Source organism: Cricetulus griseus, chromosome 7, assembly GCF_003668045.3.
Source record: "Cricetulus griseus strain 17A/GY chromosome 7, alternate assembly CriGri-PICRH-1.0, whole genome shotgun sequence".
Classification (NCBI taxonomy): Eukaryota; Metazoa; Chordata; class Mammalia; order Rodentia; family Cricetidae; genus Cricetulus; species Cricetulus griseus.
In genome coordinates, this window is record NC_048600.1 from 3,466,884 (window position 1) to 3,494,131 (window position 27,248).

Sequence of the window (27,248 nt, forward strand, 5' to 3'; positions counted from 1 at the left end):
GATTCCAAATATAATTAATATCGAAACTCATGACCATAACAGTGATACATGGATAGGAGAGGTGATTTGAAGAGAGGTTTTTTTTTGTTTGTTTGTTTGTTTTTTGTTTGTTTTGTTTTGAGACAGGGTTTCTCTGTGTAGCTTTAGAGCCTATCCTAGCACTTGCTCTGTATACCAGGCTGGCTTCAAAGTCACAGAGATCTGCCTGCCTCTGCCTCCCGAGTGCTGGGATTAAATTGAAGAGGTTTAAAGAAAAATCAAAATGTCAAATGTTTTATTTGTGGCAGACAAGGCCATTTGAAAAGGGATTGTAAACAAGGCATTTCTAGAAATAATTCTTTTTATAAATAAATCCAAACAGAATGCCTATCCCTCCTGGATTAGGCAAAAGGTGTGGCAAAGGCATTGGACAAAGGAATGTAGGTTGCCAGGGGATTATCAAGGTAATCCTTTGCCTTCAGGATATGCCTTGAGGGGCCTCTGAAAAGCCTCTATAGCAAAACCGGTTCATTCATTTCCTGCCACCATGGATGAAACTCCTTCCCAGAACAATTAAATAACCTAATGCCTATTGAAAGAAAACATTGTTTTGGATGATAGAAGAGTTTTAGAAGCTCAAATAAAAAATTCAGGAGAACCCATAGATCGAAACTGGTAAGGATTAGATTAGGAACTTCCCTGAAGTTAGGGTTAGGGAAGGGTTTTGTTTTTTGTCTTTTCAGGAAAATAAAAACAAACATCTTGAGGAGTTTGAGACCTTTGGATAAATAAATATCCAAAGAAGAACGAAGAACTACCAGGAAAAATTAAAGAAAAGAAGTAATATGACCTAATGTGATCTCTGAAGTCTCCAAAAACAACAACAACAACAACAACAACAAAAACCTGAATCCAAGCTGGGTGGAGATGACACACAACTTTAATACTACCACTTGGGAGGCAGAAGCATGTAGATCTCACTGAGTTCGAAGCCAGCCTGATGTACAAAGTGAATTTCAAGACAGCCAGGACTGTTAACACAGAGAAACTATGTATGAAGGAACCAGCTTCCTTTTGGCAGCCATAACTGCCGAACACGTGCTTGCCATAAACCTACCTTGGTCACGTAGAGGTCAGATGCCTGTCTCGTGACAAGGAGCCAATCGGAAGTTAGCTGGTGGCGCTATGCTTTATGACCCTGGGTGTGCTTTACGGACAAGCGCACAGCAATGACGTAGAGAGCATAGCAACCACCCTGGGAGGGCCTATGAGCCATAACAACCAGTTGACCAATCAACACAGGGCAAGCCCTCCAAGCCTGGAAGCACACCAATCGTAAGCCTGTGCGTACCCCTAGACACTCCCCTTACGCTGCCCTATAAGATCTTTTGGGAGACCCAAGGAGCCGTCTTTTCTAGCCGTCCGCCATGGCGGGTGGGTGAAAGACCCGAGCTAACATGGGGTTAGCTCGTTAAATTACAATAAAGCCTCGTGCAGTTTGCAGCAAGCTCTCGAATCCGCCTGGTGATTGGGGTGACCGCGAACCTGGCCTGAGACCCCGGATACTTGAGTTTTCGGGGGTCTAACAGTCAAAGAAGGAAATCCACAACAACTTCACCAGGACTGTGATAACACCATTTAAACCGAACAATATCAACTAAAGATTGGCATTGGACTACAAACTGCTCAGAACAATTTTTAGGTGGCCAGTGGAGATGATCTAGCCTCACAGATGCTGCTCAGAACAATTTTCGAGGAGATGATCCAGCCTCACATACTACTGTAGCCAAGTACAAGCCCTGTACTTTTCCATTATGCAGAGACTGAACAAAATTAATACAGCTTGACAGTTAACCCCAAATTTTCTTTTCAAGATCCCCTAAAGATGTTGTTGCCCCCAGACAATAGGAAGTAAGTTTAAGAATATGTTGCCCATATTCCCAAGAGGTGGGGTGGGCGGTTTTTTTTTTTTTTTTTTTTTTGTCATTCAATGTGTTATTTGTCATTGTTTAGGGAGACTGGTTACAAAATGTTGTTGGTTACTGTCAGGAAGAAAGTTGAACAAAGGGGATTAGATTCAAGGCTTTTGTTTTTAAAAGAGGATATAGATATGGTAGGAATAAAGGGTAGATTATTGAATCTACTATGAAAAGAAAAAGGAAAGGACAGAGACATGAGATAAAAGGTAAATTATTGAATCTACATTTAACAAACAACAACTACTTTTAAATATTTTACACTTGATTATGCTTCTGCATATTGTATACAAATTTGAGAATCATTGGTATTGTACCTATACATATTATTCATCAGTGTGATGCAAATTTCTAATTCTTGAAAGTTAATATTACCAGCTATATAAGATAATAAGGAAATGTTGGTGAGTAATTAGTCATCTATTACAATTGAACTTGTAGTCACATTAGGTATGTTTTCAAAGACAAACAGAGATATATTTTAGAAAGACAGGTTGTCTTCAAACACTTCAGAGATCTACAGAATATGACATTTAAAATGTTTTAATAACATAGCTTATTTTTTATAACAATGAGACATGTCTGCTCTTGGAAGCACTGAAAGGCTGAAAAAATATAGCCTAAATTCTCCTATAATCACAAAGACCACAGAAAGCTAGAAGTTTAAAAGTATTCACCCCCTAGCCACATAGAAAAACACAGAAAAAGAAATGTATAAAGTGGCCCGGTCACAATGACCGATATATGAAAACTGTTATTATTCATAACCACCTGTGGAATGTTATTTTCAATAACAGTCTGGTTTCTAAAAGTTATTATGAGTTATTTGGTTCCAGAAAGTCATGACCACCCCAAAACACCAACTGTCCCACATCCTTGCTCCCCGGCCAAAAAAAAAAATAATGGGAAATAAGCCAACAAGCTGCAGCTGCATACTTAATTTTAGTAAAATGCTCTAAGTAACCTAGAAACTGCAAAATGGGCTAAGTTGATTGGCTCACACTGAGTAAGCTTCTGACACTTTAGAATAATTGGTTCAAATGTACTGGCTTTGTTGTAAACCCTATAACAACTGTCTCAATTCTGCACTTGAGGCCCTCAGTCCTCTACCCCTGCGTGATGTTTGACTGTGGGCCCCAGTGCACCTGGAATAAAAACTCCTCTTGCTTTTTGCATCAAGCCAGCTTCTTGTGAGTGATTTGGGGTGCTGCCATTTTAAGGGTCTTTCAGCATCAATCTACTTAATAGAAGAAGATGGGCATTGAAGAAACTCAAATGGAGTTTCCATTCTCTGTGGTAAAGGTAAGCCACTGGGCAAGAAAGTGCTCCTGCCTTGACTGCTGACAGTATGCTAAAATGGACAAACAGAACAAAAAAAAAAAAATGAGTGACTGCAAAACCTTCCCAAGACAAGGCAGGGCAGTCCTTCAGAAAATCCTGCTTTATTTATGATTTATTAAACTTGACTGAGGATTCAGAAAAGCAAAGTCAGCCACAGCCATAGAAGCCAGGCACACACGTTTAATCCCAGCAGCCAGAAGCTAGGAGGTGGTGACACACCAATATGATGCCTATAGATTACTGCTGTTGTTGGCCATAAAAAACCAGTATCTTTTGGCAATGGCTGTTGGTTTCTTCAGAGACCCATAACTGATCCAAATGCTGAATATGTTGATAGTTGCCCCTCTCAAGATCAAGCAGGTGTGATCTAGAACATACCGTTCCTATCTTTTTCAGAAGTGAGGTGGTTTTGCGAGACTACCTGAAGTGCAATGGTCTCTAAATAATTGATGAACAACATACTAATTTGTAGGCCTAGTCTACAAGGAAGCCTTTGCCTATTTTAAAAGAATATAAGTAAATCCCATTGTCTAGGATGGATTAATACAGATGGTATCAAACCATGGATGCAGACACACACACACACACACACACACACACACACACACACACACACACACACACTCATGTGTTCTTGCACTCATGCATGTGTACAAGTATGTTACCTATGCCCATTATGTCTAGAAAGACAAAATGAAACTAACACCCTCTCATTGGCATATGGATTGGCAGCCACTAGAAAGCTGTTTTAATATGATCGAAAGACAGACAGATGATAGATATATGATGGATACAGGTGGAGCACTTATTGTAATAAAAAGATAAGTGCTTATCTATAGAAGTTTCTTTTTCTCCTTTTCCTTCTTCTTTTTTTTTTTTTTAATGACAGTTTGTCATTGTAGCTCTGGCTATCCTGTAAGTCTCTCTGTAGATTAGGCTATACTGCAACACACCTACCTGCCTCTGCCTCCCAATTGCTGGGATTAAAGGTGTGGATCACTACCACCTGCCTGTAGAAGCTATTTAGTGTCTTCTTACCTGAAGCTGGAGTTGAGATACCATTCTGCAAAGAAGGCTTTGACTAAATTTACCACTAGAATATTCTTTTCTAAATTGTGCAACTTCATGAATGAAGAAGGCAGTGCTACAAAACAGAATGTATTAGACATACAACTACTGAAATGTTACACATGTATTCATTGGGAAATCATTCTGTGCATGTATATATGATAAGCTAAATAATAGAGTCCTCAGCAATTTAAAGTTGGATGCAGACAACTTAGAATCTATGATACCGTAGCTCACTGCCCTGGATTATTTCATGACTAGAGTCAGGCACTTTTAATGGAGCTTGTGTCTAGGACCAAGTGTCTGTTGCTATGGTCTACAATGTTGCTGTGGCAATAATGGCTAATTTTCCATCCCTAAGCAGAAGAAAATATTTATGTATATAACACCCTCTCCAAGTTTTAAGTAACATAATGGAAGAGAAGCAGACAAAATGTAAGACCTGAAGGAAAGAGTGGAATGTAGAGTATCTCTTCCCTCTGGGATTGACTTCACCATTGCTATCATGGAGCAGAACAGCTGTGGTTACCCATAGGAGATCTCAGGCCACAGTCCAGCAAACAAACAGAACCATACAACAGAGTTAGGTCTATGGTAATATGACTCAACATTCTATCTTACAGAGGAGGATTACAAGATTTCCATAAGACCTTTGTTTATCCATCCCCTGAGATTCCATCCAATAACTCCCTCAACCTTAGATATGCTAATTTATATTAGGTGAAATATTAACTAGAGGCAGGCTTTTCAGTGGTGCCATGAGTCACCCACTGTGACTGTGTGTACACCTGTGCCATGCTGTGAGAGGAAAACTTACAGGAGTCTATTATCTACCTCCCCTGTGTGAGTTCTGGTGACGAAACCCAGGGAGTCATTTGGCTGCAAGTGACCTCAATGCTACTTATTTAGATTTTAAAATTATTTATGCATGTGCTCATGTAGGTGTGTGCATATGCTAATGCCCAAGTGTAGAAAACTTCTAGGAATAATATGGGTCACCCAGAGATAGAACTCAGTTCATCAGACTTAGCAGCACCCATCTTTACTGAAGGAAGCAATTCTCTGTCATTCAATTGTGGTTCTGAGAACATGTTACAAATGATAAGTCTTCAGAATCAAGAAATTCAGAAAAATGAATGGTAGCATATTTTCATATGCAAAGAGGTTTTATTATTCAAATTGTCCTGTGTTCCTCTATCCTTGTATGAAATTATGTTTACAATCTGAAAAGAAGACAAAAGTTTACTGATGTAATATTTCTACTAATCTTATTTGAGCACCGGTGAGATGGCTCAGTGAGAAGGGCTGTGGTATACAAGGATGGAAACCTGACCTTGATCACCACAAAGCTGTCTTCTGGTCTCCACATATCTGCCTTGGCCTACAAACCCATAATCACATCACAACACACACACACACACACACACACACACACACACACATGCACACACACACACCATAAATGTTTGTAATAAGATAAATCTTAGTGCCACTACATTATCTGGCATCTCTGGATAATTCCCTTACAAGGTAGTGCTTCAAGATGAAATTCCAAATGGTTAACTAATGGGGAGAGGGAAAAGCATGGAAAATGTACACACCACACACACCACACACACACACACACACACACACACACACACACACACACACACACTCACACTCACCATAGAACATCAAGCTATGGTATGAGATACACAGTTGATTGCTGATTATCCTGCATTATTACATCTCTACCAAATAAATGAAAATGCTACTTTGAATATACACATAAGGTGTCTAATGTTTCCTGTAATCTCTTCTACTAAGCATTTTCACATCAACTTTATTAAAAGTATTGACTAAACAGCACACATTGGGAGTACATCATCTACCCTTAGACTTGTATTCAGGAAGAGGACACATGAAGATCCTAAGTTCAAATGTATCAGTGAATCGTCACTGATATCCAAGCCAGGCTGAATTACAAACAACAAAATCTCAAGGGAACTTGTGAAAATATGAAAACCAAAATCACAAACAACAGCCCACCACCCTTTCACAGACAACCTTACTTGTAAAGTATGAAAATGCACTACTGATATTTAAATAAACAATGGACCACTTAGATGATGGGGATCCCACTCTATATATTACAGCAGAAAAATTATGTATCGCTAAGTATAAGCAAAACAGAAGATGAACAAAAGTCACAGAAGGACCAACAAAATAAACTTCACTTAATTGATAGAATCTACCTCAAATGTTTCAAAATAGAAACCACAGTGCAGTGATCTCCACCTTCACTCTTTTTTCTTTCTCCAGCATACATATATTTTGAAACTGTGAGTATTTCAGTTTAAATCATTTTTAATTAAATTTTAAAATTTATTTTACAAACCAACCAGTTTCCCCTCTCTCCTCTCATCTTGTGCCTCCCCCACCTCCTTTATACACTGGCATCCACTCTACATAAAGGGTAAGGCCTCCCACAGGAGTCAACAAAGCACAACACAGCAAGTTGACACAGGACCAAGCTCCTCACCCCTGCATCAAGTCTGAGCAAGGCATTTCACAATAGGGAACAGGTTCCAAATAGCAAGCTCATGCATGAGGGACAGATCTTGGCACTACTGATAGGGGCCACAAATAGACACAACTATCACCCACATGCAGAAGGCTTAGGTTGGTCCCATGCAGGCGTCCTAGCTGTCTAGAATCTGTGAACTCCCACAAGCTTGAGTCTACTCTGTTTCCTCATCATGACTTTGAGCCCTCTTGCTCATATAATCCTCCTCCTCCTCTTTGACTTGAAACCAGGGGTTCAGTCCAGTGCTTGGCTGTGGATCTCTGCATTTGCTTCCACCAGTTAATGGATGAAGGTTCTATAATAACAATAATTATGGTAGTCAACATTCTGATTACAGGAAAAAGCCAGGTTAGAACCCTCTCCACTACTGCTAGGAGCCTTAGCTGGGATCATCCTCGTGGATCACTGGGAGGTTCCTTGGCATCAGGTTTCTCTCTAACCCCATAATGACTCCCTCTATCAAAATATCTCTTTCATTGCTCTCCCCCTCTATCTCTCACCCAAGTCGGCCATCACAATCCCATCATGTTCCCATACCCAATCCCCTCCCCTCTACCCCACCCCAATTTACCCAGTAGATCTTATCCATTTCCCTGTCCCAGGAGTTCCCTGATACAGTTTTTCTGGTCACTTATTTATACTATCATCATTTGCCAACAGCAAAAGTTAGACTTCTTCCTTTCCAAATTGAATTCCCTTAATCCTCTTTTGTTGTCTTACTGCTCTATAGTACTCTAGTGAACAGATATGGAGAAGATGAACAGCCTTGTCTTGTTCCTGCTTTTAGTGGAATTCCTTTGAGTTTATCTCCATTTAATTTGATGTTGACGGTTGGTTTACTGTATATTGCTTTTATTATGTTTAGATATGTTCCTTGTATCCCTGATCTCTCCAAGACCTTTATCATGAAGGAGTGTTGGATTTTCTCAAAGGCCTGTTCAGCATATGAGATAGTTACATAGTTCTTTTCTTTCAGTTTGTTTATATGCTGGATTAAATTGACTGATTTTTGCATGTTCAACCATCCCAGCATCTCTGGGATGAAGCCTACTTGGTCATGGTAGATGATTTTCTTTAATGTGTTCTTAGATTCAGTTTGCCAGTACTTTATTGAGGATTTTTGCATCAATGTTCAGAAGGGAGATTGATCTGTAATTCTCTTTGTTGCACCTTTGTATGGTTTGGGCAACAGGGTAACTGTAGCCTCATCAAAATAATTTGGCAATGTTCCTTCTGTTTCTATTGTGTGGAACAATTTGAAGAGTATTAGTATTAGCTCTTCTTGGAAATTGTGGTAGAATTCTGTGCTTTTTGGCTGGACACTTTTAATGACTACTTCTATTTCCTTAGGGGTAATAGGTCTATTCATGCTGTTTATCCATTTTTTTAATTTAATTTTCATATGTGGTGCCTATCAAGAAAATTGCCCATTTCTTTAAGATTTTCTAATTTTGTGGAGTATATGTTTTTGAAGTATGACCCAAAGATTCTCTAGATTTTCTCTGTGTCTGTTGTTGTATCACTCTTTCCATTTGTGATTTTGTTAATTTGGATATTCTCTCTGTCTTTTGGTTAGTTTGAATAAGGGTTTGTCTATCTTGCTGATTTTCTCAAAGAACCAATTCTTTGTTTCATTGATTCTTTGCATTGCTTTTTGTTTTTTAATTTCAGCCCTGAGTTTGATTATTTCCTGCCATCTACTCCTCTTAGGACTGTCTGCTTCTTTTTTTTCTAGAGCTTCCAGATGTGCTGTTAAGTTACTACTAGGAGATTTCTCAAAATTATTTATATAGGCACATAGTACTATGAACTTCTCTCTTAGCAGTGCTTTCACTGTGTCTCATGAGTACGGGTATGTTGCATATTCATTTCCATTGAATTCTAGGAAGTCTTTAATTTCCTTACTTCTTCCTTGACCCAGTGGTAATTGAGTTGAGAGTTGTTCAGTTTCCATGAGTTTGTAGGCTTTCTCTAGTTCATGTTGTTGTTGAATTGTAACTTTATCCTATAAAATACATGAGGTTATTCCGATTTTTTGTTGTTGTTATCTGTTGAGGTTTGCTTTGTGACCAAGTATGTGGTCAATCTAGAGAAGTTTCCATGAGGTGCTGACATGAAAGTATATTCTTTTGTGTTTGGGTGGAATATTCTATAGATGTCTATTAAGTCCATTTGAGTCATAGAGACCTTATGGCTCTCAGAGTCTCTATGGAGAAGTTGTGTGTGATTCTGATAGGTTTGCCTTAATATGTTATTTGGTCTTCTCCCTTTCTGCTTTTAATATTCATTCTTTATTCTGTATGTTTGGTGTTTTGATTATTATGTGGAGAGGTAAGTTTTTTTTTTCTTGGTTCACTCTATTTGTTGTTCTGTAAATTTCTTGTATCTCCATAGGCATGTCCTATGATGTTGTTGAATACATTTTCTTTGCTTTTGAGTTGGAATTCTTCTATCCCTATTATTCTTAGATTTGGTTTTTCATGGTGTCCTAGATTTTCTGGATGTTTGTGTTAAGAAATGTTGAAGTTAACATTTTCTTTGACCAATGAATCTATTTCTTCTATTCTATCTTCAATAACTGAGATTCTCCTTCCATCTTTTGTATTTTATTGGTTATGCTTGCATCCGTAGTTCCTATTTGTTTACCCATATTTTCCATTTCCAGAATTCCCTCAGTGTTTTTTTTTTTAATTGTTTATATTTTCAAGTCTTGAACTGTTTCCTTCAGGTTTGTTTTTTTCTCAACTATCTTTAAGGGATTTATTGATTCTTTCCAATTGTATGTTTTTTCCTTGTTTTAAGGTAATTTTTCATTTCCTACTTAAGGGCCTCTATTATCTTCATAAAGTTATTTTTAAGATTGTTTTCTTCTGCTTCATCCAAGTTGGGATGTTAAGGTCTTGCTGTTATAGAACTACTAAGTTCTGGTGATACCATACTGCTTTTTATGTTGTTGAATGTATTGCTACATTACTGTTTACCCATATGTGTTTGGGATAATTACAGGTACAGTTGTTGCTCCTTATAATTTCTCTGTTGGATGGGTCTTTTGTTCCTTTATTGACATTTGGCCTGAATGGCCAAGTTCTGGTGGTGAGGTCATGTAGGGCTCTCAGTTGAGGTTTGTGGGGGTTTGGGTGCCTAGATCCATCTTTCCTCCACAGGGACTGGTTGGTTTCATGCTCAGTTTGTGAGGGGTAGAGTGTGTTTCTCTGCCTCTGGTTTCAGGGCCAAAGTGTTTCTTTCACTGTCCTTTTGACTCTGGATTATAGAGTTTCTCTGCATTATGACTTTTCTCATGATTTTGAAGACTACTGATACATGCAAAGGCTTTCTCCCTTTATGTGTTCTTTTATGCATTTGAAGATTAACCGTATTGTGTAAAGGCTTTACCACATTGATTACATTCATAAAGTTTCTCTCCAGTATGTCTTCTTTTATGCATTTTAAGATGACTGTGACATGTACAAAAGTTTTAACACATTGATTACATTCACAGGGTTTCTCTCCAGTATGTCTTCTTTTATGCGTTAAAGACTAATAATATGTGCAAAGGCTTTATCACACTGATTACATTCATAGGGTTCTTCTCCGGTATGTGTTCTTTTATGCCTTTGAAGATGACTGTGTTGTGCAAAGGCTCTACCACATTGAGTACATTCATAGGGTTTCTCTCCAGTATGTGTTCTTACATGATTTTGAAGATGACTGTGACATGCAAAGGCTTTACCACATTGATTACATTCATATGGTTTCTCTCCAGTATGTGTTCTTTTATGTATTTGAAGAGTATAGTGACATGCAAAGGCTTTATCACACTGATTACATTCATAGGGTTTCTCTCCAGTATGCGTTCTTTCATGCCTTTGAAGACTATTGATATGTGCAAAGGCTTTACCACACTGACTACATTCATAGGGTTTCTCTCCAGTATGCATTCTTTTATGCATTTGAAGATAACTGTGTTGTGTAAAGGCTTTACCACAATGATTACATTCACAAGGTTTCTCTCCAGTATGTGTTCTTATATGCCTTTGAAGATGACTGTGACATGCAAACGATTTATCACATTGATTACATTCATAGGGTTTCTCTCCTGTGTGTGTTCTTTTATGTATTTGAAGAACACTCTGACGTGCAAAGGCTTTACCACACTGAATACATTCATAGGGTTTCTCTCCAGTGTGTGTTCTTTCATGCCTTTGAAGACTACTGATATATCCAAAGGCTTTATCACATTGATTACATTCATAGGGTTTCTCTCCAGTGTGTGTTCTTTTATGTATATGAAGAGCACTCTGCCGTGCATAGGTTTTACCACACTGAATGCATTCATAGGGTTTGTCTCCAGTATGTGTTCTTTCATGCCGTTGAAGACTATTGATATATGCAAAGGCTTTACCACACTGATTACATACATAGGGTTTCTCTCCAGTATGCATTCTTTTATGTACTTGAAGATGACTGTGACATGCAAAGGCTTTACCACACTGATTACATTCATAGAGTTTCTCCCCTATATGTTTTCTTTTATGTATGTGAAGATCACTGTGACATGCAAAGGTTTTATCACACTGATTACATTCATAGGGTTTCTCTCCAGTATGTGTACTTTCATGATTTTGAGGATGACTGTGATTTGCAAAGGCTGTACCATACTGATTACATTCATGGGGTTTCTCTCCAGTATGTGTTCTTCCATGTCTTTGAAGATGGCTGTCACATGCAAAGGCTTTAACACATTGAATATATATAGGCTTCTCTCCAGTATGACTTCTTTCATGCCTGCAAGGATAATTGGCACATGTAAAACCATTACCACATTCAATACACTGCTGTCTTTTTATATCTGTATGAATTAATTTTACCAATTGGTCCAATTATAAAGAGGAATCAGATCTTAAGGTTTTATCACTGTGTTTACACTCATGTTGTTCCTCTTCATTAAGGGTTGTTTTGCATCTTTGAAGACACCTGTGATGGTAAGATCCTTTATTACATGGTTCACATTTACATAATATTTTTTTCTAAATGAGATTTCTCACATATTTGACGAGAACTGGAAAAATTCAGCTTTACCACCCTTATTGCATTTATAAATTTTTCTATCCTTTATTCATACTACATTTGCCAAGTGAACTAGGACAAACAGAAGTATTTACGTAGTCCTAGCATACTAGTATGCAGGGGTGTTCTGCAGTATGAGTTTGTTGATGTATTAACAATGAAGCTGGAACACCAATAACTTCTACACTGGCATCAAATTCAACAAGTATACTCAATGTGGGTACTGCTCCATAACTTCTAATTGTTTTTAGAGAGAACTGTGTTACATTTTTTCATATCCCTATGCTTATATGGCTTTTTACCCTGAGTGACACATGATATACCTAGTAAAGGAAGAATAACAAATAACAAGTTTCCACACTAATTCACACAGTTTGATTTTCTGTTCCTCAAAGAAATGGTATAGGGATTAAGGTTTCTGTATAACAACTGCCCCTTGACTCTTCACTCTAAATGACCCTCTCACTAAACTTAGCAGAGTCACAACAAGTATATGAGTAACACTAGTGTTGCTATGGACTATTTGCTTACTAGAATGTTTCTGAAATATACTTATCCCCTCTTCAATGTGTATATCTTTTGTAATATGAATGGTATAAAAATAAATAGATTTGCAGCTTTACAGCATAGTTTTGATGGTGTAATGATTCAAATGGTGATATCCATTAAAGTATCATTTCCTGGTATTCACCTACCTGAAACTGAGGTATATGGTTTTATGAGAATTTAATAATTATTAGTGCACACTAAGCTGTGCTTATTTACGCTAATGCTTTTGTTTAAAACTTCCAGGACACATTACAATTTCTTCACAGGAACATTTATATCAGCTTGCATATGAAAATTACCTTTCATGTCTTCTAGAACTTTGACAATGTTCTTCAATATTATGGTCTTCCCAACAGTATCCTAAAATATAGTACCAGAAAATGTATGGTATATTATTGAAAATGGTGCAAAGTTTAAGTTACTATCTTCAGTGAACCTTAGAACCTTGCCTAATTTAGTCACAACATCTTTCCTCAGTCCCAGTCATAATTACAGAAGAGCATCAATAACCAAGAAACAGTCACCCCCTTATTTTAAAATGTGAAAGAAAATTCAGTCTTACCTATAGCAGTGAGGTTCATGTAGGTCTCCAGCATCACATTTTTGTAGAGATTCTTCTGGGAAGGATCCAGCAAAGCCCACTCTTCCCCACTTAAGTCAACATGCACATCGTCATAGGTCACTGCATTCTAAAATATCCCATACATGTATATAACAGAAAGCATGATACTGACAACATTGTAAATGTATACTTTTGCCAATACAGTCATATAATTCTGGTGCTCCCACATGTATTTCATGACATAGACATTATAATGTAATCACCAAGGTACTTTAGGAGAAAATATGATACGGACAACATTGCAAATGTATACTTCTTTGATAATACGGTCATATAATTCTGATGCTCCCACACTTATTCCATGACATAGATATTATAATGTAATCATCAAGGCACTTTAAAAGGAAACTGAATAGGAGGATCACTTCTGTCATTTTTGTACCCTGTGAATGGGATATCACCTTGCAAGAGAAATGCCCATTAAAAACCAAAGAAAGAAAAGCAAACAAATCAACAATATAGAGTACACATGAGAAAAAAAAGTATGGTAATTACTAACTACAAAAAAGAAGAATAAGATGAACAAGCTGGTTGTATTAGTTCACATCTTTAAACCCTGCACTCAGAAGTCAGAGGCAGGTGTATCTGCCTCAGAGTTGAATGCCAGCCTAATCTATGACAGCCAGAAGTACATATTAAAACCTTGTCTCCTGTACAAAAATCAAACAAACAAAAAAGATAGAAAGAACTCAGAGGATCCGGGTGGTGTTGACACATGCCTTTAATCCCAGCACTTGGGAGGCAGAGGAAGATAGATCTCTGTGAGTTTGAGACTGTCATGGTCTACAAAAGCTAGTTCCAGGACAGCCTCCAAAGCCACAGAGAAACCCTGTCTCCGGAAAACCAGGGGAAGGGGGGGAGAGAACTCAGAGGTTTTTACTGACATTTCTACAAAGAGTTACGCATTCACTCCAGTTCTGTATTCATCTTCCATTTCTACCTGAAGTGCTTCAATTTAAACTTTAACATCAATACGATTTTACTAAAAGGCACTGCATGTTTAGTTACAAATGGACAGATGAAAACATTGGCAATATAAATGTTGATCATAAATAATCAACACAAGGCAGCAAGTGCTCTTGCTGGTATTGCATGTAGGTGGGCTCCATTGCCAGTACTTTCTTGGGGGATCACAACTATCCATTATTCTAAGTTCAGGGGTCCTGAGACCATCTTTTGATCACTGTGAAGACCAGGTACCCATGAAAACAGTTAAAATACACATTTTCATTAAAAAAAATTCAAAGCATACCTAACAGGAAGGAAGAAGGTGATGTGCCTGTAATCCAATGACTCAGGAAGCTCAGGCAGTATTAATACCATGAATACATGTCATCCTGGCAAACAGAATTATATCCTCTGCCGAATTTTAAAATTCAAGCTATGAGTGAAGATCAGTACAACAGCATATGCCAGACATGGATAAAAAACTACATTCCAGGCCCATTGCACAATAATATATATAAGCCAGGAATTTGGCCCACCTTAATCCCAGCACTTGTGGGCCAGCATCAATTTTTTTATGAAGTCTATTTATAACTGAAATCCTATGATCTCAATCTCCACTTTCTGCCATTACTCTCAACATCCCCATCTTCCAGGTCGTACAAGGACAACCAATTAAGTTCTGTGTACAACTTTCTATGGTTTTTGCCACATAAAGACTTGATAACTTTCACATTCTTTCAAAAGACAACACTCCCAGGTTATACTTAGCAACAAAATAATTTTTGGTGTTCTGTTTTTGTTCTGACATGCTTCTCTATTGCTGTGATTTAATCCATTAACCAAAAGATTCTCAGGTAAAGAACAGGATTATTTGACTGATTCTGTCAGGTTACAATCCACCATTTTGAGAGCTTAGATGGAAACTCAAACTAGCAACTGAAGGTAAGATTGATGGGCAAAGATTGTTTCCCAGCTTTCTCTGTTGCCTAGTCACTGTCTCATGCTCAGATAACTCCCTTTTCCATCCGAGGGATGTTGGCACCCTCAGTGGAGGAACCTCGAGACATCAATCATTAATCAACATAATCTCTCACAGACATAGCAGTTTCTGGCTATTATGAATAAAGCTGCTATGAATATAGTAGATCAAGTGTTCTTGTGGAAGGATGGAAGAGCATCTTTTAGGTACATGCCCAAGAGTGGTAAAGCTGGGTTTTGAAATAAATTGATTGTCAATTTTCTGACATTTGCATATTGATTTCCACATTGGCTGTACAAGTTTGCACTTGCAACAGCAATGAATCCCCTTACTCCATGTCCTTGACAACATTAGCTGTCTGTTGTGTTATTGATCTTAATCATTCTGACAGGTAGTTTTGATAACCATGATGGCTAAGGATGTTGAACATTTCTTCAAGTGTTTCTCAGCCATTTTAGATTCCTGTACTGAGAATTTTGTTTAGAGGTGTACCCCATTATAATTGGATTATTTGTTTCATTGTTGTCTAGTTTGAGGTCTTTATTATCCCAAGTGAGACAACCCAGAAGCACAATGACAAACATGGTATACAGTAATTTATAAGTGGATATTAGCAATTAAGTAAAGTACAATCACAGTAATAATAGTTAATCACAGTACAATTCATAGATGCAGAGAGGCTCATCTAGGGGAGATGCATGTATCTCCCTGGGGTAGAGGAAATAAAAAGATTTTGTGTGTGCACCAGAGGCAGGTATGGATGGCAATAGGAGAGATCGGGTAAGTAAGTAAGGGACAAAGGAGGAGAATACAAAGAGAGATGACTGGAATAGGAGAGCTTTTAGTGAGGAATATAGAAATAGTGCTATGCAAACTTCCTGGAACCTATAAGGGTGACCCTAATGAGGACTCCTAGTAATCAAGAATAGGGAGACTGAACCAGCCATCTTCCGTAATCACATAAGGCTCCCAGTGATGGGACTGGGACACCAAGCCAGCCACAAAACATCCGCTCACACTTGTCCTGCCTGCAAGACATTCTGGGGCAATGGTGGCTCAGAGATTATGTAATGGCCAACCAATGACTGGTCTAACTTGAAGCCCAAGTTGTGAGGGGTAGCCCATGCCTGACACTGCCTGAACAGCCAGGAACCAAAACTTGGATGGCTCAGAGAACTAGGGTAGAACCAAAAAAAAGTGATCAAGAAGAAACAAAAACAATGAAATGATTCATAACTATATTCTGCTATAATCATAGATTAGTGCCTATCCTAATTGTCATCAAAGAGGCTTCTTCAGACAGCTGATGGGAGCATATACAGAGATCCCTACTCAAACATTAGCTTGAGCTCTAGGAATCCTGTGGAAGGAGGGGGTGATGACTGTAGAAGCCAGAGGGGTTAAGGAAACCAGGAAAACATGGTCCACAGTATCAACTAAGCAGGGCTCACAGAGTCTCAGAGAAACTGAAGGAATCACAGAGCATGGATATTTGTGTGCCAGGTTCTTTGCATTCATGCTACAGTTGTTTACCTTAGGGTGTTTGTGGGACTCCTAACTAAAGGAGTCATGGTGTCTCTGACTCTTTTGCCTGCTCTTGTACCCTTTTCCTCCTACTGGGTTACCTTGTCCAACCTTGATATGAAGGTTTGTACCTTGATATGATGTGTTTGGTTGATATCCCTGGGAGGTAAGCTCTTTTCTGAAAGGAAACAGAGTAGCAGTGGATCTGGGGAAATGAGGATTTGGGGAGGGGGGACTGGAAGGAATGGAGGAAGGAGAGACTGTGGTCAGGATGTATTGTACGAGAGAGGAATACATATAAAGAAAAAAGAAAAAATGAAAATGCATTTATCTAACTTCAATCAATGATCCTCATAATCTGTAACAGCCCAAACAGTGCAAATGTCCAAAGTTTCTTCTGACACTCAAGACAATCTCTTGACTGTCACATCTTATAAAATCAAGAAACAAATTAAGGATTTCCAACATATAATGACACAGGATATATTCCCATTCAGAAAAAGAGGAATATGGCTGTGTTCCAGCCCCCAACTCAGGCAGACATCCCCTGCTCATGTTTATGTCACACCAACCAGAGGAACAGGTAGGCAGGCCATCAGCCCATGAAACCTCTACTCTCCCTACATTTCCATAGACACAATCTTCCTCCAACCCTACAGCTGCACCCCCAAAGCTATGTCTGTACCCCCAAATCAGATGGATGTTTTTCTAAAGAATGTTTTTCTAAAAGTTAGGAAATTTCCAAGAACTGTATTTAACTTTTCTTTTATAGGTGGTTGCTGATACACAATTACACTATTACTTGTCATGCAATTAACACAGGTTAAATAGCTGTTATTGTATGTTACATGAACTAATGACTATAGTGGATTACTAGGTTTTCTATTAATAACACTTGAGGAGCAACTACAATAAGCCTATGCATCATATGATTCAATCAAAAGTAAAATTAGCAGTGTTTCTCATAATGCTTCCTTTCCAAAGGGTAATAAGTCATATACTACCTTAGTTTGGGTTTCTATTGCTGTGAAGAGACATCATGACCATAGCAACTCTTATAAAGGAAAACTTTTAATTTGGGTGGCTTACATTTTCAGAAGTTTAGTCCATTATCATCATGGTGCAGTTCAGGCAGACATGGTGCTGGAGAAGGAGCTGGGTATTGCATATTTTGACCCACAGGCAACAGGAAGTGGTCTGGGACACTGGACATGACTTGAGCATATATAAGACCTAAAAGCCCCCCCCCCCGTGGCATACTTTTTCCAACAAGGCCATACCTGTTGCAACAAAGCCACACTACCTAATAGTGCCACTCTCTATGAGCTTATGGGGGCCAATTACATTCAGACTACCACAGGTACTAAGCATTAATGTTCACAAGGAAATATGACATGTCCTCCTCTGTGAGGAAACAATGAACCCATACTATTGAGGAAGACTAAAAAAGTATGTTTGTTTCCACACCATAATTTATTACACCATGAAATTTTTGGTGGGGCCCAAATAATGCCCTATGATAGATTACATGAAGTATTCAGCTTACATTTAACCCAATGTGGGAACAATGACAAGGTTGCTCCTTGTCCTTGAATTGGACAGGGAGGCTAGTGAGGTACTTCTTTAATACCAATTATGTTTTTTGAGATGCCTGTTTAATAATTTTAATTCCAAAAACTTGTACATGTTAAACTTATTTTTCCCATGTTTTTCAGGTGCCTAATGAAAAGCCATACAATTATTAATTCTAAGGTATCCAGGTGTATTATTTGTTTTCCATGGTCAAACATATATGTGAATCAGAATCCTAATTGTAATGAGCATAGTAAAAAATGTCTCATCAGTAACAACACTACATATAAGGCTATACCTGATAAGCAGAACTCAATGACATCACTCACTCAAGACAAGCAGACACGGACCTAGAACCCCATGAAAGCCACTGGACAGTCTATAAGCAAAAATCAAGAGCAATGCTCTGCTCTATACATCTGGAGAGACACCACCTTGATCTATCCTGCCTCTAGAAAGTCTCCCTGAGGATCCTGACCCTCAAAACAGATGTCTGTTATAGACTGGACCTGACCTTCAGCTAACATACTTAGCACAGGCGAGCAGCCTTGGGAAAAGAGGCTTGGATCTTAATTAGGAACTGAGACTGTGAACCTCCTGTGATGATCACTAGCATAATAAAATACAACTTTTGTTACACTAACTACACACGTCTACCTGTTTGCTCATGACATTACTCTTTCCCCACCACCTCTCCAGCATTTGTTGTCAGTTGTTTGGTGCTGACTGCAATTACCACAATTCATACCAACAGACCAAAACCACAATCTGTAGAAACAACAACATTTATAGTATCAACAAGCTCCATAATTCTGATAATAACCAAATATAACTAGTTTTTAAAATATAAAATAGCAAATGCCTCAAAACTACAGTTTGCCTTAGAACATTTCCAGATTTACCAAGGAGCTCACCTATGAGGATCACCCACGCTGTCTCAGGAACATTCTAAGATTCTGAAATCTCAGAAGGCAATGCCCGCCCCAACCCCAGAAAGTTCTGAAAAGCACCTGGGCACCAGAAAGTATCTGGAAATCATCTGGGCTCAAAGAAGGGTCTATAGAATGTCTTAGAGAATAAAAAATCAGAAAGCAACCTGGCTGCAGGAAGGTCCTTAAAAAGGGTAGGTGGACACCTGCCGTACTAACCTTGCATCAGATTCTCACCTATATGACCATGTCAAGCTGTTCCTGGGCTATTCCCGGCATCCTGCCACTCCTAACAGCTACAGCAGCAGCACTAAGACCTCCACCTCTCTGGTTTCATCATCAGTCCTGGTTGACTCCTTGCCTGACTTGATTCAGGTCCTGGGGATCTCCAGGGAATAATTCCAGGGTTGCACATGATCAGGTAAGGTGACACTCCACAAACACCTCCTTCAGCTCCATAATATTCCAGATAGGCAAGGTAAGAGCTGGGTTGGTACACTGGTGGGGAGCTTGTGCAAACCTACCTTCCTGCTTCCCTGGGCCAAGCCTGCCAATCTCCTACTAAATACACCCTGTCTCCCCAAAGCAAATCCAGTAGAAATCCCTCTGCTCACCTCCTCACAAGCATGGCAATCTCCAGATGCACCCCAGGCAAGTCTCTCACAGACTCACCCACACAGCATGCTCACAGACATTTCCCCCTCCCTGGAAATGCCCTTCCAGACATTCTTTTAGCCTGACTCAAAGGACCTGGGAACCTGTGGTGATCTCAGTTTGGGAGAAAAAGGCAGAATGGGGAGTGATTGGCAAAACAGACAAGACATCTAAAAATAATGAAATAACAGGCAAATTGGCATTGTGTTCAATTAAGACTGGAGTATTAAAAGTTGCTAGGGAACAAATTCAGAATGAATTATCAAGGATCATAGATCACTCAGTTGGTAACACTAACAAGTGAGGTGAACTGGAGAACCAGATTAAATCAGGGCAACCTTATGAGAATGACTATTAAAAGGAACCCAGACTGGAAAATTAAGAACCTGAGAATGTTAGCATAATCAGTAAAGAAGAAATCCTAAGACTACAGAAAACATTAGGCCATATAGGCACACATGCTGTGTTCTAATGGTTTAATAAAAGGAAACTGGCAGGCCTGTAAGCAAGCCATTAGAGACTGCTTGCCACCTCTGTTTAGTACTTAAAACTAGATTCAGACAGCAAGTACCAGCTGTAACATGGCCTCCTACACAATGTAATTATGAACTACAAGCAGATTTCATTGGACCCTTGAATACTTATAGGGCCCTATATGCCTGCACTCTTGTATATTTAATAAGCCTGAGGTTTTGGTAGCTAGAAAGTCATAGACTAGGACTAGTTGACAATGAAATACACATTCTGGTGTTAGATAACCAGATACAGCTGCCTAAAAAATTACTGAATCACATTAAGGAACACACTTTACAGGTTCTAAAGTCCAGAGCTGGTTCTAGACTATGAACATACAGTAGGTCTTCCATTTAACATATAACCCAACTGCAGCTGGCAATACAAAAAGATGGAATGGACTGCTTATAACCAAGTTATTACAACTCAAAGACACCCTTGAAAAAGGCTATTGAAATTGCATGTTAGGAGTTAAATACCAGACAAAGATTGAATAGAGCTTCTCCCTTAGAAGAAGCTATTAAATCAGACTTAGATACAGAACAACAACCAGACATATCCTGACCAGGCAGAATAATTCAGAAACACTCATAATGTTCAAGGGGATTGTTAAAAAAATAGTACACACATTGACAAATTTGTGATTTCTGCATTTACCACATAAGCTACAATAATTACGAATATATATAGTATTTGCAAAATAATAAAGGGGATGGAGAGAATAAGCCAAAAACAAAATCAGGAAAATATAGTCAACTTTTAATCAAAAGACCAAAGAAAACCCAGCTAGGAAAACTGTGATCTTGACCAATGCTATCCAGCTACCTATGATTCCATGTGTATAGAAATTTAATAAACACAGACTTCACAGCTCTCACAAAATTAACTCAAAGTGACCCTTAAACTAGTATGTTTCTTATCCTCCAGCTATTGATATTTCTTCCAACAGAAAGGCCACATGCTCTAGAGCCCTCTCTGCAAATGTAGGTGATTTCCTCTAGAACCTACTATGGCTCTACAGCCCTTCATGCTCCCTGTAGTTCATGCAAACCCAGAACCAAGGATGTCCAATCACAAAACAATGTAGAAAAATAATTCAATGTCTTCTCCCTGCTGCATGGATTATGGCACAAAATATGGCATCTGCCCAACAATGTAAACCTGAGAAACCTCTGCAGCTCAGAAATCCCTTTTGTGCAATGGAACTGAACTTCCCTGAATCACATCATTGTGGCTGGTGGTAGTATAAAGTTGAAAGCATTCTAATCATATATTGCTGAAGGATTATGACCTCCTTACTTCCAGTTTCTAAACTATCTGTAACATTTATAGGACAAATGAAAGTGGAATACAACATTCAAAACTTCTGGAAACCAGACCTTCAATTTTCCAATCTGTCTTCCCACTGCATACCAAAAACAGTGCCTGGGTGTACACACTGGACAGTGATATTACCAGCATCTTAGCCAGGGCAAGAGCCTCTTGCGCCCCCACGGAATTTACATTCATTGCGGCTCAGAGGACAAAGGCCACTGCCCAAGTCATCATATGGACCAAGAGAACCATAGTCTGGCTCATGGTCCATCCTAGTCCCAGCAGCTATGACAGCTCAGCAGATTGCTCCACCTGGCCCGGAGGCCTCCACACTCCCCATGTCATGGCTTGTGGTCTTCCTTAAAGTTCCCTACAGCAGAACAGAGGAGAATCCTGGAAAGAACCCGTAAGCTACCTCCCAATGGTGCTCCTGATTGCTAAGCCTTCCCAGAGTTAGGACCTCCCAGCTGGGGCTCCAGACATTAGCAGTAACCTCACTGGGTAAACAGAGATCAAATGACTCAGACAGCACAGGCAATCACAGCTCTACCCTTCTACCCTAAGATCACACAGGGACCTAGTATGAGAAATGTGTAGTTTAGTAGAATCTTCTATTCTCCCAGAACACTTCCTGTTCCTCTTCCAAGGCACAGAGTCCTTGGTGTGCACATTCCAATACACATTCAATGTCCAGTGCAGTGAACCCTTTCCTTCATAGCTCAGAGGTCCTGCAGCCAAACACAGGTCACATTCAAACAGTAACTGTTGTTAAAGCAAAAATAGGAGATGGATTAGAAAACAATCAAGTGTCTATGGGAGGGCTTGGATACAAGAAAGGTAGTAGAAATGATATTATTATAATTCTAAAAAATCACATTAGAAAGTTGAATCAGGCTTCATGGCCATGAAGACTAGGGATTTATATCAGAGCACACCAAGTACTACTCACACAATTTCCTCTCAGGTTATCATCTTAAACCTGGAAAACAGTCATTTTAGGCAGGGCCACATATTTTATCCAGTTCCATTTTGGTGGAACTAGTGTAACTACAGTTATTTGTATTCACAAAAGTTCAGTTTATCCAGATTTTTATTGTCTGGTCTGTGAACCAGAGAAACGGCCAGTCAGGACACTTATTGATCATCTAAAATTGATCATCTCACAGCTTATTTCTAATGTCAACTACTGTCAAAGAAGGAAAGCTTTTACCCTCCTTCTTGCCTCTCCCTTTCTGTGCTGTAACTACATCTGCTTTACAGTTGTTCAGGGAACTCAATTCTTACACAGGTCCCTCTTCATTTGTAAGTCCCCCCCCCAAAGTCAAAGGAGTTGGAGAACACTCATTCACTGGTCTATTTTTCCTTCTCACAGAACAGTCAAGGTCCAGCCTGGTAGGAGCTGCAGGACTGTCTTCCCATCTATTTGCAGTAGAGGCAGGAGTAAGTGTTCAAAGCAATTCTCAATTACATAGTGTGAGGCAAGCCTGAGCTATAGGAGACATTGATCTAAACCAGTGGATCTCAACCTTCCTAATGCCATGACCTTTTATATCGATATCTGTTTTCCAATGGCCTTAAGTCACTCCTTTGATAGGGTTATTAGATCCCTTAAATGCAGCCTCAACCCCCAGGTTGGGAACCATTGCTCTAAACTGATATAAATAAATAAATAAATAAATAAATGCATACATACATAGCAATTAAGAAAAAAATTTAATGAAATTCTTAATGACAGCAAAATATCGGGAAACAGAAAGAGAGATTAGAGCAGTAATACATTTAAAGAAAATGAAATTTGGCTGGGTGGTGGTGGCATACACCTTTAATCCCAACACTTGGGAGGCAGAGGCAGGCAGATCTGTGAGTTCGAGGCCAGCCTGCTCTACAGCGCTCATTCCAGGACAGCCAGGGCTACACTAAGAAATGCTGTCTTGAAAAACCAAAAGAAAATGAAATGTTAAAACTGACACCAATAACTGACTTTTTAAAATGATTAAAAATAATTGGAAGAACACTTAGCTATACTGACTTTGAAACAGTAGGCACTTTCCTAGTAGGAAGAATGACATTAACAAGACACTGTATCACTTTGTCACATGTAAAATGTTAGCTATTAAGTGTTGTAAGCTGACACATGGAGTTATAGCCAATGGCCTGTGTCTCAAACCTCTGAGCTGACTTAATTGTGTCAACCAGGATTACATTATCTGCATAGGAGAGTTCCCTAACTGAAAATTGAATAGTTCAAGTTACTCTCCCTAAATTGTACACCCACCAATTCTGTCTTCATATGGAAGGAATTAATACAAAGGATTAAATTACACTGTCACTCACTCTGCCCTAACAGGTCCTTCTTTAGGATGGAGATCCCTAAAGCTCACTCCCTTAAACTTTCAGTCTCTGATCTAGCTATTGTCTAGTCTGTTTCCCGATGCAGTGTACCCAGTACACTGTTCTTCCTCTTCTGGTCTGAAAGGAGAAGCCGTGCTCCACACCCAAATCCTTTTCCTGTTACTGAAATCGACAGTCCACTATGTGACTGATAATTTTAGAACTCTGTGGTGCTGCAGACCTGTAATCCAAGAATTTAAGATGACTAGTCAGGAGGATAACAAGGGCAATGCACTACAGACAGGGTTCAAGTCCACCTAAATCTGTATAGGAGACCTTGATTCAAAACCACTTTTCAAAAACGCTGGAGATGTAGCTGTTCTGAATTACCATATCTTCATGCACACCAGGACTTACTGTTGGTTGTGACCCTGTAATGGCTCCTTGAGCAACACATTAGAGGCCAGTTTTTTAATGGACGGATGGGTCTTTTTGCTGGTTGTAAATCAGGCTTGTCTCCATTACTGAACAAACATTTACACCTTATCATGCTAATCTCTAACAGAGTATTGGGGCATTTGAGAGGCAGCCCTCCCCAGGTTAATCCTACTTTTTTACTCAGTGTCTCCTAAGAATTGGTAAATCCTTATACCATCAATTCTACTCTTCCACATCACAGTTTAGCAGTGGAGTGCTACTCTACAAGGAGGTACTGTTTACAAGCTCCACAGAATTAACTCCAAACGGATCCTCCACCTAAAATGTTAAAAGTGCAGAACTTCTCCGAGTTTGGCAAATCTGCCTTACATAGTGACGTTACAGGCACCACAGGCACCGACATTTCACAGTGACGTCTACAAGGATATTTTTTATGCACAGTTCCGCTCCTAATGCCCTGCGCAGATGCAGCCTGTGGAACGAAGTTACTCAGAGGCTGGCGGCCAGTCCCTGGGATGAACCAAGCAGGACTTCTCAGGATCAGGCAGGAACATGCGGAACTCTGCGTCTGGCCGCTGGCTCCCACCCAGGCGGGGGAGGACCCACCACACCTGCTCCTGTGGCTCAGCCAACCGCTCCACCCAGTCTGGGGACAGCGGCCGCTCACTCACCATGGTGCGACTGCCGCGTTTGCCTGGACTCTTCCCACAGGACAGCCAAAGTCGCAGCAGCAACTTCCGTCTTCCTCAGCAAAGGAGCAGAGCCTGGCACCCGGAAGAAATCCTCCCAGTTGACTGGAGAGCCCATGGGAGGCTCTGATTGGCTAGTGAGATATGACTGGCAGGACCCAGTGAGCTGAAGGACAACAATGCAGGGTCGTCCGTCCCCGTCCCCGTCCCCGTCCCCCCGTCCCCGTCCCCCCGTCCCCGTCCCCCCGTCCCCGTCCCCCCGTCCCGTCCCCCGTCCCCGTCCCCCCCCCCCCGCGGCTTCTACCCTGGCTGGAGATTTGTGCCAAATTTAACAGCAAGTCTCTGGCTAATGTAAACTAATGGATACCGTTTTAAAAGGAAGTATACAAATTCAGAAGGAGGCTAATCAGACAATGTTGCACAAGAGGAACACAGGGTAACTCAACAACATTATTATCAAGGTCCACAATGGCATTGGTACTAATAACCACAGACCAATGTGTGGAGTTGGGTTATCAGTATCTGAATAACCCTTCCCAAAGGCCCTGGCCCCAGACCTTTACAAGCTCTCCCAAGCATATTTCTGGTTTTAGAGAAGGAGTTTGTTTTGCATCAGGGCCTTAGAGAAAGCTCCCGAGGCCAGACTTGGAGAGGCCGAGTTTCTCAAACATCTTCTGGAAGTTCTGCACTTTGCATTTGACATTTGGGTGTAAGATACATTTGGAATTCATTTGTGGAGGTTGTACATAGCATCTCATGTGTTGAGTAGAACTCCACTAATAAACTATGATGCAGAAGAATAGAATTGTTGATATAAATGATTTACCAGTGCTTAGGAGATTGTAAGTCACACAATGGAGAATTTAGCTAAGGGAGCGGTGGCCTCTAAAATACCCCAAAGATAAGCAGTATGTTAACCAGTCCTGTTAGAGATTAGGATGTTATGATATAAATGTTTGTTCACCTTTTATGAATACTGTGGTTGATCATACATCTGTGGTTAAAACAGCTAATGAGAAGCTCATCCATGGAGAGGATAGAAAGACCCTCTGTGTATAGATATCTCTGTGGTAAGCTGGAGTAAGATTGATTACTTAGTTGTGTTGTACAGGGTGCTGTACACATCGATTTGATGATGTTTTGTTATATATTTGTTATTTTTTTGTATTGGCTACATATACCTATTAAAAACCAAAAGCATAGTTATACTAATGATGCCAAGTATTATATGAAGACTGACTGCCTTGTGTTTTCTCTGTGGTTTAGTTTAATAGATTGTACCTAGGAAATATTAATTTATTATATTATCTTATTCACAGTTTTTATTCAGCTTTTTTTCTTTAATTATTGTTGCTCAGCACTATCTTAAGACAAATAACTGCCATTGTCCTATGATCAGCTGTGCCTTCTTACAAAGGATGACCACCACTGGGTTTGCTGACTGTTGGTATTCCATCATAGAAGAAGGCATCCTCTCCTTCTGGTATACATACCCTTTCACAGGCAACTGTATGCAGTTCAGTCCTAGTGACATGTGACCTTGTGGTTTAGGGAGGAGCTAGAGTATATAACCTGGGAAAGACTTGGGAGGAGGTGGATTCTACATGTGCACCTATGAGAAAGCCATCTTTTAAAGTGGGAATTTAGCTTGAGTGCTATCAGGCTTACTTCCTATGCCCACAGAAAAGCACATACTTATATTTGTTGATCTAGAAAAAGTCTTTGTCTCTGGTGGAAGTAAGGCAGGGTGAGTAACACAGGAACCATTGTGCTGTGTCTTTCTTAAAATATTTATTTATTAAAAAAGTTTATTTATTATGTATAGTGTTTTGCCTGCATGCGTGTCTACACACTGGAAGAGGGCACCAGATCTTATTATACTCTATGTTCCCCTTGTGTCGAGTCATTTGAGTAGCCCCTCCTAAATTTTTCCCATCATATGATGCTTCCTGCTACTTCAGAAGTCTCCTATTCCTTCCATCCCCCCCCACCCCCCTGCACCGGGAGTAGTATACAAGATGCTATTCTTGTTTTTTTTTTTTTTTTTGTTTTTCAAGACAAGGTTTCTCTGTGGCTTTGGAGGTTGACCTGGAACTAGCCCTTGTAGACCAGGCTGGTCTCGAACTCACAGAAATCCACCTGCCTCTGCCTCCCGAGTGCTGGGATTAAAGGTGTGCGCCACCAAC

At 39.6% G+C, this 27,248-nt stretch overlaps 1 protein-coding gene and 1 pseudogene across 3 annotated transcripts in view; both read right to left on the bottom strand.

Annotated features, from left to right (window-relative positions):
* Positions 1 to 25,192, bottom strand: part of Rnf212 (ring finger protein 212) — a 66,042-nt gene extending 40,850 nt beyond the window's left edge. For 2 of the 3 annotated variants that reach the window (XM_035447473.1, XM_035447474.1), the window contains exon 1: positions 25,045 to 25,192. In XM_035447473.1, coding sequence (XP_035303364.1) covers positions 25,045 to 25,180 — 136 coding nt within the window. In that variant the 5' untranslated portion in view covers positions 25,181 to 25,192. Of the gene's footprint in view, positions 1 to 12,848; positions 12,910 to 13,111; positions 13,180 to 25,044 lie in introns of those variants that run through there. The other variant, XM_035447475.1, reaches the window with a different exon arrangement.
* LOC100767949 lies at positions 9,270 to 13,189 on the bottom strand (annotated as a pseudogene).
* Positions 25,193 to 27,248: the final 2,056 nt, after the last annotated feature.